Here is a 12,395-nt window from a genome sequence, read left to right as displayed (position 1 = left end):
TTCTGATGAGTGCCTTGGGGCAGTAGGGATGGGGCAGAAGGCAGCAAAGGTGAGGGTGGGTTGGGGCAGCATTCTAGAAATGGCCTGAAGTGCGCAAGCTTATCATCATTAGTTCATTCACTCACCATGACTGGAGTCCCTTGGTCTTATGAAAATGACTTGGAACTTTTTCACTTTCAAAAAAAAATCTTTTATGTTTCTTTTTGGATTTTGTTTACATTTATTTATTCTATTTCTGGGTGTTCATCTGTTGTGTGTGTATGTATGGAATTTCCTCCTTGCACCACGTGGGTCCCAGTTCTGAGCTCAGGTCGGCAGGCTTGGCTGCAGGTGTCTTCATCCACTAAGCCATCCTATTGGCCTTCTTCCTCTTCTCATTTTAATGTGATTTTGTCTGAGTAAACTAAAGGTAAGGAAAGAGAGGCGGGTCTCATGGAGTGACCTGCCTGAGGGACAATGAATGAGCTGAAATTAATTGCAGGCAATACAGCCATGTTTCCTCAGAGACAGAGAAAGTGCTTACAAGATTTTAAATACATGAGCCTTAATTCAGATTGCTAAAAACAAAACAAAACCAACAGGAGACAATCCTGAGGTTAGACCTGGTGGTTTCTGCTCATAATCGTAGGAGGCAGAGGCAGGAGGGTTAGTTGTTTAAGGCCAGGTATCTCAACAAACAATCCCCTAATACCCTCTAAGCCAAAACGTTAAAGGACTAATAATGAGATATGTTTGGTTCTAAGATTTGATGTCCTTCAAACACGGACACTGTATAAAGCAGTTTCCTGTTTCCCGGACTTCAACCTGCTCCTACATGGCTCCTACACGTCCTCCAGGACTAAAGGTGACCCCACTGTATCAAAATGAAAGGAGGCAGACAGAGCGGAGGGGCCAGAGGCACAAGCCAACATGACATGGCTCTGAGCCCAGGCCTGTGGCAGACCCTTGTTTTCCCGCCATGACACCCCAAGAAGAACTATCACTCAAAACAGAAAAAAGGACCTCTGGCCAAACACAATCACGCACCATGAACACACTTTCTGATGAAAAAAGTTAAAAGATCTTTAGGACTGAAAATAATTTGGTTTGAGATTTTGAAAAACTTCCCAGCTATTTTTCTAGCAGTATTCAAATCATAAAATGATTTGAATTTTATGAGAAACAGAGAAGATCTGGGTACATTTTATTTAGCTCAATATTACCAAAATATAATTCAATGTATGATCAATATATAAAGACATTATTCAGGAGATATTTTAAATTGTGTATTTGACACTTACTGTGTTTATTTGGATGCCAAATTTGGATTTAAAATATTTCTCTTTGTGTTGAGATTTCAAAACAGCCATATCTGAAAAAGTAGATCCACCCGCCCAAGCCTTTACAGCTACACTTAACAGTTTTCCTCAGTAACTGGACTGAAATATGTATTTAAATGAAAACTTTGCGGTTCTTCTGTGGTGCCAGTGACATTTTGATGTAGAGGGCCATCGTGACCCACAGCTGCACTTCAGGGCAGTTCTGACAGGAATGGCCTCGAGGGCGACCTGACCAGACCAGCTCTCATGGAGCCACAGAGCTTTGATGTAGCACCAATTATTCATCGATCTCCTTGGAGTTTTCTACGGAACTTAAGTGGCCGTGATTATATGTTCTTCCAACATGCTACATTTTCTCCTGAGCTTTTACCTGCATCCAGATCTCACTGGAATTGCATCCCGTTGGGTTAGGAAGAGGCTTATCATGGGAACCTCAAAAAATTCTAGTTATGTCTTTCTCTGAGGTGGTAATCTAAGCCCCAAAAACACTATTAAAGGGGGCACAATTATATATGCCTCAGAACAAGATGAAATAGGCCTGGGGTTAATTCCTGAAAGTCTAACTAACAAGCTTTTTATGCCGACGCTCCAGAAATACCTCTACCATTCCCAGTGTGACCTCATCATAGGTCACATGCATATAAAGAAAATGTTAAAGCGTTACAACACTAGACTCAATGATGAGAGCTATGAGATGTCCTATTTACCTCACGTCTTTGTGATCCTTAACATTATAAAACCCCATAATCAAAATAGATGCTAAAATCTTTACCACAGGTGAATAATTAGCCCCATGCTCAATCTATTGCAGAAATGTGAGTCTTGAGATTTGGAGCTGATTAAGTGTGTGTCCATCCTTTCCGGCAGCAGGATAGAGCAGCACTGTTCCCCTCACATCCTGGCTGCCAACCGCCTGGCTTGGTCCCGAAGCTCCATTTTGGCAATTGCTGAGAGGTGGACTTCGTCAGGCCCGTCTGCTAAGCGCAGGGTACGTATGATGGCATACCTGGAAGGGTGAAAGAATGGGGGTCAGAGTTATTAAAGAACACAATCGTGTGGTGTCAGGTTCATCCCAAACCAAGAAAGAGTACAAGGTACATGAAGAGAGAAAGCCAAAGGCTTCTGAAGCTGCCATTTGAAAGTTCCCAGCCCAGGAAGATTCAATATGGCTGCCCAGAGCTGCCGGTAACTCTGGACTATGTGACGCTGGGAGCAGATGCTACGGAGGGGAGCTTCTTTACGTCACTGAGGACTTTGGTGGCAGAACCAGAGTGATGCACTGTTTCTATGGGCCATGCAAGAGTGGGGACGCTGGCAGGTCAGAGGTGAAGACAGAAGTGGGTGTGGGGCTCTGTCTGTGTCCTAACAGCGGGATCAGTAGCCCTCAGAGTGGGAGCAGTAATCCCTAGTGGGCAGGAGGGCGGGTGGCTGCCAGTGCTGTTCCTGGCCTTCCTGGCCTCGGCAGTGCTAAGGAGCCAGGCACGTTCCACCTGTACACCCTCGTCAGTGGACCCTGGCCAGATGCTGCATGTGCACAGGGACAACATCTGTCTTCCACCCACAGCTGGGCCAGTAAGGCGCAGGGATGGTTGTTAGCAGAAACCACACAGGTGTGGTGGGAGCAGACCAAATGTCAGAGCTATGGCTCTGGCATGCCCAGGAGGGAACTGAACCCCAGGAAAGTTCCTCCCAACTCTCTTTTGCATTGCTGCACCAAAACAGACAGGCATACAAAGGAAGAAGAGTGCATTCAGGGCTCTGAGGATGCCACTGACTGCATTTTTTGAATACCTCGAGTCAAGGAAAAAAGTTCAGAGAACATAAAATCTATTTGATGAAATAATAGAGAGAACTAAGACCTCAAATAGACATGATCTGAAAAGATCTTCACCATGGCATGCTGTTCTTAAGCTGTCAAATGTACAAGAGAAAGCAGGAATTGTAGTATCTTCAAGAGAAAAGCACCTAGCCACATGCAGCCGTGTCTTCTTTAGACTAACAGCGTATTTCTCAGCAGAAAACCTACAGGCCAGGAAGGAATGTATTCCAGGTCCTGAAAGGAGGGACCTGCCAAATAGGATTATAATATCCAGCAAAGCCAGATTTAGGAATGAAGGAGATATGCTTTCCAAGACAAGCAAGATCTGGGGGATTAGAACCATCAGATCAGCCTTACAAATGAGGCATCAGCAAGTCTTACATCCAGAGGTGAAAGAAAGCATTTCTATAGGCTGAGGGTGGCTCTCTTGGCACAGTGCTAACCTAGCATGGAAATGCTCTGAGATTGATCTCCAGCACTGCACAGAAGCCAGGCATGATGTCACATGCCTGAAATCCCAGCATTTGGGAGTTAGGGACAAGAGGAATACCCAAAATTCAAGGTCTTCCTTTGCTGTGTAGCAAGTTGAGTTAGGGGCTAGCCTGGGCTACATAAATATTTTAAAAAGAACTTCCATCCATCCCTGCAGGTTGCATGCATACGCGGAAGTGCCATAATGAACCCCACTTTCTACTGTATATGTAGTGAGGATGTGCCACTAGGTAACATGTTACTAAACAAGAGCAACAACTCGGGAAAACAGAACGTTCTGTGTTTGGATTTGGAGCGGGGGCTCTGTGTGGCTGAAGCTGGTCTCTAACTGGTTACATACCCAGGCGGGACTCACCCTCGGTCCTCCTGCTGCTAGCCAACCCCCCAGTACTGTAATTACAGTCATGCGCCGCCATGCTGACGAACAGGCAATGCTGTCCCTGAAGTAAGCGGGCTGCCCTCACTCATGGTTTGCTGTGCTATGTGAAGTGAGTGGAGCTACGAGATCTGGGGCATCCAGGCGGCCAACGGGATGGGGATGCACGCTTAGCTCTTCTCCAGGTTAACAATGGATGTGTAGCTGGTAATACCTCCAGTGAGACAGAGACGGTGGCACAGTGCCTATGTGTGGGGAACAGGGAACTTTCCATCATGCCCCCAGTGGCCAGAGTCAGGCTGCAAATTCAGCTGCTGCCTCCTCGTGGCTGAGTGGGGCCTGGATCTGGGCCCCTCCACATCTCCAGGCCCTGCCCTCTCTCCTGGTTCTGGGGGGAATCTCCATGTTGGAGCCCAGAAGCCCTTAGTGCACTCCTCTGGGCAAAGGTTGACACGGCCGAGTCAGATGGTGGCTGCCCGCTGTCTGAGAGCCGAGTCCCACAGCGCTCCACCCTAAATCACACAAAGGTGGCACCGTTATCCTTTTCCTAAGCAATTACTGTCAGAGCATCTGCAGATTTACAAAACTAATTTTATCTTTTGAACGACACTTTATTTCACTCTTTAGGGCCAATCCTTTAAAATCTATTCTTTTTAATGTTTGTGAAGCTGTGTGTGCATGTGTGTGTGAGTGTGTGCATGCATGTGCAGAGATTAGAGAACAATCTCGGGTGTTGAATCTCCCCTTCCACTCTGTTCCCTGCTTGTAAGCCAGGCTAACTGGCCGGCAACCTTCTACGGATTCCCTTGCTTCTGCCTCCCAGCTTGAAGGAGGCGCTGGAACTACAGACAGGTGCTGGTGCGCCCACCTTCACCCGGGTCCCCAAAGCTGTGTGGAGAGCACTCACCCACCACACCATCTCCCCGGCGCTCGGTGCGGACGCTCTTCTCTGACGTTTACTCACATGTTAGCTAGAGGGTAATCCTGGGACACGCCTGCGCCTCCGTGCACCTGGATGGCCCAGTCAGCTATTTTGCAGACGGCTTTTGGGGCAGCCACTTTGATCATAGCAATCTACAGAAGCAAGATAAGAAAAGAATGTGCTTTTCCAGGGCCACGCAAAGTGTGCCAGGATTTGACAGAATTGGTATTTCTCTGTGAAGTAAAACAAGGAAATGTTCCCACACCCAAGTCACTGCTGAAACAGGATCTGTGGTGGAGGCCAACAGAAGGCTGTGGCAATCACTGAGTGGCCGTATTTCAGTCAGCAGAGACCTTCTGGAAAGAGATCTCACTTCCAGACCACATTTATTTCTGAGTAGCCTTGTTTCCAAAAGGCTTTCAGGCAGCTTGTAAATCATACTTGGAATGTTTGTGCACACACAAAGTTCATGGTCTTTGCTCCATGGATCAGTTTTGCTTTGTTTTCTTAGAACATTTATGGGCTTTTAGAACAAAATGATGATGTCCTTACTCCAGATAAGCTGGACAAACGAGCAGGCAGGGACAATGGATGTCTTTAATGGGACATTTACTGTGTGTAGAATCATCCCCTACAATCCCTACCCATCGTCTCTCTAGCCTGAGGCCAAATGCAGAGAGATGTGGGACACTTTGGAAAAGGCTAGCAAGAATGGTGTGGTGGACACCATCAATTCTGGGCATGTAGAAAGCCCAGAACTTCCCCGTCCCTTACTGCCGCATTTTAACAGTTCTGAAGGCATTCTGCATCCTGAAAGTCATTCCCTCAGGCAGGCCGGTGAGGGTTAAGTCAGCAAGTGACACATACATTCAGTCTTTACACCAAAACCGCATGGCGATATCCTGGATTCTGAGTGCCATGTTGAGGAGGCGGGGGCATGCACCCTGAAACAGCCGGTGGGGGGAGGGGGGAGAAGGTGGAGCAGCGCCTCTGGCTGGCGATACAGCGGTTGTAGTGGGATGGCCAGCTCACCTCCTTCCTGGCTGAAGTACTGCCCAGGGTGTCTATGCTGTGTGCTGCTTTCAGGGTCAGCAAGCGGATCTCCTCGATGGCTATGCGGCTTTTAGCAATCCGGTGCGCCACGACCTCCTGTAGGGGAGCGAGGGAAGGATCATGAGGCCTTGTTGTCTGCTAACCCTGCCCTAAGCCAATGGTAGACCAAAAGCCTTGCTGCATACATATGTGCATTATATATATATATATATATATATGTTTTCAAGGCAGGGTTTCTCTGTGTAGCCATGGTTGCCCATGGTTCACTCTGTAGACCAGGCTGGCCTTAAACTCACAGAGATCCTCCTGCCTCTGCCTCCCAAGTGCTAGGAAAAGGCATGTGCCACCTCCATATATTTTTGAGTCAAAGAGTTGATTCTCTTGATATAGCCTAGCCTACCTACAAACTTATGGAATACATAGTTAAAATAGAAGATTGTGGAAAGAGCATTACTCACTCAGAAAAATCATTATTTTGGATGTTTTAAAAATTCTCTCTCTCTGTCCCTCTGTGTGTGTGTGTGTGTGTGTGTGTGTGTGTGTGTGTGTGTGTGTGTGTGGTGTGCCATGATCTCCAAACTCAGTCTGTCAGGCATGGTGACAGGTACCTATTTTATATATCCTTTAAAAAAAAACTTTTAATTGATTCTTTGTGAATTTCACATCATGAAATACCACTCATCTATTCCGATTGACCCTCTGCCCTTGGAATTTCCCTGACAAAAGAAAATAAAAAATAATCATAACAATAAAACAAAAGAAACCAAAACAAACAAACAAACAGAATCTCATCGTGGACGCTGTAGCGTGTCCCACAATATACCCTTTTATCCACACATCTGTACTTGCAAACGTTCATTGCAATGAGCCATTGGTCTGGCTTGTGGCCTCTGGCTCCTGCTACGCTATCAATACTGGTCCTCCCTGGGACTCCTCTTGGATATGCTGTTGTTGTTCTGTGTCATGGAAACCCTGCAGCGTTGGAACAGCAGGACAGGCCCCTCACATGCTCCAGCAGTTCATAGATGGGGGCAGATGTTCAGGTGGGCCAACTCAAAGCCCTGGATCTGGTCCTGGATGGTAGCTGAGCTGTCAGCCCGCCTGCTCTCCCGAAGCCACGCCACCAGGGCGAGCTCTCCAGCACTGGCCTGGCTAGCTTGCCCGGTGCTGAGGCAGCACGGGAGGGGCTGCTCGCCTGCACCCACGCCTGCAAGGCCTGCTCTGCTGTGCTGCTCAGGGGAGGCGCAGGGCCCTCTCTCCTGAGTGCTGCAGCTGCTGAGGGGCAGGGCCAGCTCTGCACAGCCCCTGGACCTCAACATGGTCCCAGGCAGCAGCCCAGACCAGAGGCATCTGCATGGCCTTTGGTGGTAATACGGGCCACAGGTACTGACACAGATTCCCTGCTACGGCATGACTGTGGACCCAGATCTGGCCCTCAGAGGTAGCATGGGCCAGGATTTCACCATGGCCTCTGGTGGCTGGGCATGCTACTCACGCCAGGCTGTTCCTCCCCATCCTCGCCAGCTCGGCTTCTCTGCATAGTGCTCACACTGTTCTGTTTCTCTTTCTCTCCCATCCCTCTACCACATACTTGCACACTGCAGTGGCTCATACTGCGGGTGGGCCAGGAGGCAGGTGGGCCTCTGGGTGTCTTCCGACAACCCGTGTCCCATGGCAGCGGCCAGGCCTCTTATCTTGGATATCTTAATGTCTGATGTCAAGGTGACTGAACTGAGCAACTGCCTTATTGTCACACTACTCTTCATGGCCCTTGTGAATACTAGCCACAAGCCCTTACTGAAATCACGTATAAGTACAATAGAGGAGCTGGTTCTAATCAGACTAGATTATCCCCAGCACAATTTCAGGGGGACCCCGCAGCCCTTTATAATGATGTTACTTATTTAAAAAGCCCTTTCCCATGCTTAGAGAAGTGCCTTGTGCCTATAACACTAGCACTTGAGAAGCAGAGGTAGAATAATAAGAAGTTCAAGGCCAGCCCAAGTTACAAGAGATCCTGTTTTAAAAAACCAAAACAGCCAGGGCTGGAGAGATAGCCTGGTGGTTAAGAGCAACACCTGAGGACCTGGGTTCAATTTCCAGCACCAATATGGCAGCTCACAATTGCCTGTAACTCCTGTTCCAGGGGATTGGATGTCCTCTTTTTCTGGTACACATGCAGGCAAGACAGCCATACACAGAACAAACAACCAACAAACAAAACCCACCTCCAAACAAGCAGAAAGCCCTTGAGAGGACATCCTAAGAGTACAACACACACATGGGACACAGCACAGTTCCATCTCCACCAAACCTCCCCAGCTACAGCCTTCTGGTCACAAAACTCCATATTTCAAAGGCCCTCCTCCCACTGACTGATCATCCCTGTAGCTTTGCCTTTTTCAGGCTGTGGTGGAATGAGAACATCTAGCATGTATTCAATGAAGAATGGCTTCTTTCGCCCAGTGAAATGCTTTGACTTTTTCCCAAGTCTGCCAGCCATGCTTATTGTTGAGAATGACTCCATTTTAGGGATGAACACAGTCTGTTTACCCATTCATCTGCTGAGGGATGTTGAGACACCAACTTCTGATCCATGAAGTCTCAGTAAACATCTCTATACAGCCTTTGGTATGAGTATATGTTTTTTATTTTTTGTTTGTTTCTGGTTTTGTTTTTTTTTAATAGCAAACACCAGAAGCAGAATTGTTGGCTACTGGCTAACATTTATAAGAAATAGTTGGCTTAAGTGGTTGTATCAAGTAGTGTTTATACCAGCGGAATATGACAGCTCTGGATGTTTCCCAAGCACTGGGTACTGTGAGCAATCTTTTAGTCAGAGATACTTCACTGTGTTTCCACCATGCATTTTTCTAATGTTTGGTGCTTTTGATCCTCCTTTGATGTATTTGTTTGGTATTAGTAAGTCTGTTCATGTCTTGAAGAAATGTTCTTGAAATATGACATGGCCCCAAAAGGCAAAACCAGAAAGGGAAAAAGCTGTACCATGCAAACATAATCAAACATCACGTAAAGAAAACTTCAGAGCAAATCTATGTGGAGAAGCAAAGGGACTAGAGTAGCTGATGTTTAAAGAGAGTAAAGTGAGAGGATTCAGGCTGGCTTATTTGGAGATGAGTTGTATAAGAATGTGCAGTGAAGAAAGATTCAGGAAGAGGAGTTCAGACAGAACAAAGAACCAGAGATAGAACCACCAACAAGGCCAACTGACTCTGTGGAGGCACAAGAGCATTTAAATGGAGGAAAGGCACCGTCTCCAACAAATGTTGGAGCAAACAAACAGACAAAAACAGGAGTCTGAAGGCCCGTGTCTCACACCAAGACTACACTGCTCTGTGCTCCAGTACAAAATGCAAGACCTTGGGAAAACTGTCTGAGAAAACCGCCAGTAGAGAGTAGGACAGAGCAAAGGCCCTCAGACTGATGCCCAAACATAGGCCATAAAGACAACAGGATTTAGTGAGAGTGCACTAAATCAAATACTTCTGCTCTGTGGAATAACCTGTTAAGAAAACTGAAAAAAAAGAAAAAAAAACCCACCAGGGGGGAAATACTTGAAAACCACAGAGCTGATAAAGTACACTGCCCAGTGTAGAAATCACTCAGTAGAAAACACCAAATTATCCAGTTCGCCCAAGGGTAAAAATGACAAATGATGACAAGATGCCCTATTAGAGTGACGTGAATGAAAGCAGTTTGACATAGCATTAGAAATCAATCAGAATGTATACGTAAGGACATTATCACATGCTGACGGGGATGCACAGAAACTGGACCATATTCACACAGCTTGTGAGCTGAACATACAATGGCCATATTTCCCAGGATCTGCTCTCTTGGGCATTTCTCTCAGATAAACGGTGAGTTAGTATTCACAGGAACACCTAACACAAGTGGCTATGTCAGCTCCAGAACAACCCAAACCGTAATGCCATAAACAACGCAGCTGTCCCTCAGCAGATGCACAGCGCACCTGCAGTACACTTATGCCAGGAGATGCTGCTCAGCAGCATAAGGGAGCAACTGCTGAACCACAGTTTGGTGATTCTCCAAAGAACCATGACTGAGGAAAACAGCCAGTCCCCAAGGTTTGTATACTATATAATTCAATGTCAGGAATTAAAAAGTTCCTTAAAATGAAGCAGATTAGGACTGCTGGAGTCAATGAAGATGTGGTGGTCAGAGGGAAGTGACTTTGGTTCATAAAGGACAACATAAATGAGCCTGCAGTGGTGGAAATTTTGTAGCCTAATGGTAGCCATGACAACATCACCATCATCATTCTGATAGGGTACTATCCCTTCTCAAGCTGTTATCACTGAAGAGAACTGGGTAGAAGAAGGGATCTGTTGGCATTCTTTCTCCTATCTGTCTGTGTGGCTATAATTATCTCAAAATAAAACAGTAAAAATAAATGCTTGCTTCTCACTTATCTCAGTGGAAATCCTCTGGTGTTTTCTTCATTTGTCAGACTTTAGAACCGAGGAGGTAGGTACATTTAATATGGCTTCATGGAGCACAAATCCCAGAAGCAACAAGGCGTTCATAATTCAGCCTGGAAGCCCAGGGGACATAGGAAATGATCTCAGGTGATCAAGGCAGATTTCTGGGTTGCCAGTTTGAAACACAGAGCTGTTGTTTGCGATGCCTGCTAAGCCTGACCAGCAGGCTACGGTGCCTGATTCAGCTGTGTGAACCTCCCACCGTCCGTCACCTTGCACCCAGTCATCTTTCGTCAACCACATACAGCCCCCACGATTTGAAGTACATCCAATCTGAATGCAGATGTAATATGAAGCGTAAAATGTGCACTCAACTTTAAAATGTAAATGACCTCACGAATCCTATTTCTATATTGATTTCACTGTGATCGCATAGAGTGGGTCAAATGATTTTTTTTTTTTTTAATGAGCTTCATCGGCTCCTTTTTGTAGTTTTCAAAACTGCAGCCACAGAAGCAGCATGGTGGTCTTCTGTGGTCCCAGCACTTAGGGCAGGACCGGCCTCACAGGTGGAAACAGGCTCAGCCTTCACTTCAAGCGAGCTGCTAGCAGTCAATGAATTTTTTTGATGAATGAAAAACAGGGAAATCACAACTTTGTGATGTATTTCCCTCTTAGCTTTCAGAACGAAGGACGAAGTCCCCAGCTGGGTCTCCTCAGACCCCAGATTTGCTAAAAAGCATTGAAGGGTGAGAACTGAAAGCTCCAGGGAACAGCCAAATGTGTTGACTGAGATGAAATTCCTTTACAGAGCTGGAATAATTTAGCAGGCAGCTGGAAGGAGTCTCCACGTTCACGGAAACAAAATGTCAGTTTTACAAACTAGGGGAAAAAAGAGCTGGAGCAGATTCTTGTTTATGACATGCTTACACGTTCTCTTTTTGCTTCTGCCAGCTCGATTAATTCAAGCCAGATGTGAGAGGGTTTTAGTAGGAAAAAACACACGGTTTCAAAGCCCTCGCTGCCATAGCAGGATATATTAAGGGAAAGGAGAGGAATCCTCCCTGGGGCAGCATTAAAACTTCATTCAAGTCAGGTGTGCTGGTGCAGGCCTTTAATCCTAGCACTCGGGAAGGCAAAGGCAAGCAGGTCTCTGAGTTCAAGGCCAGCCTGGTCTACAGAGCAAGTTCCAGGCCAGCCAGGGCTACAGAGAAACCCTGCCTCAACAAACAAACAAACAAACAAACAAAACCATCATTCAAAAGCACCTGGCAGAGCCTTGAGATTGGGATGCCTGATGGATCCCCCTACATAGGGGCCCCCTTCACCTTGCTCCAGGGCTTACACGACAAGATTAAAAAGATGCTGGGAAGAGTTTATGTCAAATGCCACGAGCAACTCTGAAGTCCCTTTCTGGGAGCAACAGGGCTGCATCTATCATGACCCCACATCTTCCCACAGTGTCCCTCAGCCGCTGACTCCCAGTGTTCTCTCTATACCAAGGGGCTTCCCCACAAACTGTTCCTGGGTATGGTGTCACGAGGCTGGCTGCATTCTTAGAACAATGTTGTGAACGACCCATATCGATGTTGAGGGAGCTGAAACACTTCACAAACATTAGTGTTAAGTGACTACTGCCATTGCATTCTGCAGACCTCTCCTCCCAGCCCCTCCCCTGCTACAAGACTGCTCTTGTTAAAGTTAGTATTTGTATCCGTACCAACACCGCTCTCAGAACCAACACTGAAGATGGAATACTTCACAAGACATAAACAGCCCACAAAAGCCCAAGTGGAAGGTGGGTGTGGCTGTGCATGCTTTTAATCCTAGCCCTTGGAAGGTAGATGCAGGCGGATCTCTGTGAGTTCCAGGACAGTGAGGCCTACACAGAAAGATTTCTGTCTCAACCAACCAACCAACCAACCAACCAACCAACCAACCAACCAACCAA

General features: G+C 46.7%; 1 protein-coding gene across 1 annotated transcript in view; it reads right to left on the bottom strand.

Moving 5' to 3' along the window:
• Nucleotides 1-1,166: 1,166 nt before the first annotated feature.
• The window catches only part of Acad11 (acyl-CoA dehydrogenase family member 11), a 61,145-nt gene continuing 49,916 nt past the window's right edge, over nt 1,167-12,395 (bottom strand). The window contains exons 18-20 of the mRNA XM_055629638.1: nt 5,961-6,077; nt 4,971-5,080; nt 1,167-2,325 (exon numbers count right to left, since the gene is read on the bottom strand). Coding sequence (XP_055485613.1) covers nt 2,211-2,325; nt 4,971-5,080; nt 5,961-6,077 — 342 coding nt within the window. The 3' untranslated portion in view covers nt 1,167-2,210. The remainder of the gene's footprint in view (nt 2,326-4,970; nt 5,081-5,960; nt 6,078-12,395) is intronic.

Source organism: Psammomys obesus, unplaced genomic scaffold, assembly GCF_907164565.1.
Source record: "Psammomys obesus unplaced genomic scaffold, mPsaObe1.curated_primary_1811, whole genome shotgun sequence".
In the NCBI taxonomy this organism is placed as follows: domain Eukaryota; kingdom Metazoa; phylum Chordata; class Mammalia; order Rodentia; family Muridae; genus Psammomys; species Psammomys obesus.
The sequence above is the reverse complement of the archived record's forward strand: the minus strand, read 5'-3'. Positions and strand labels throughout refer to the sequence as shown.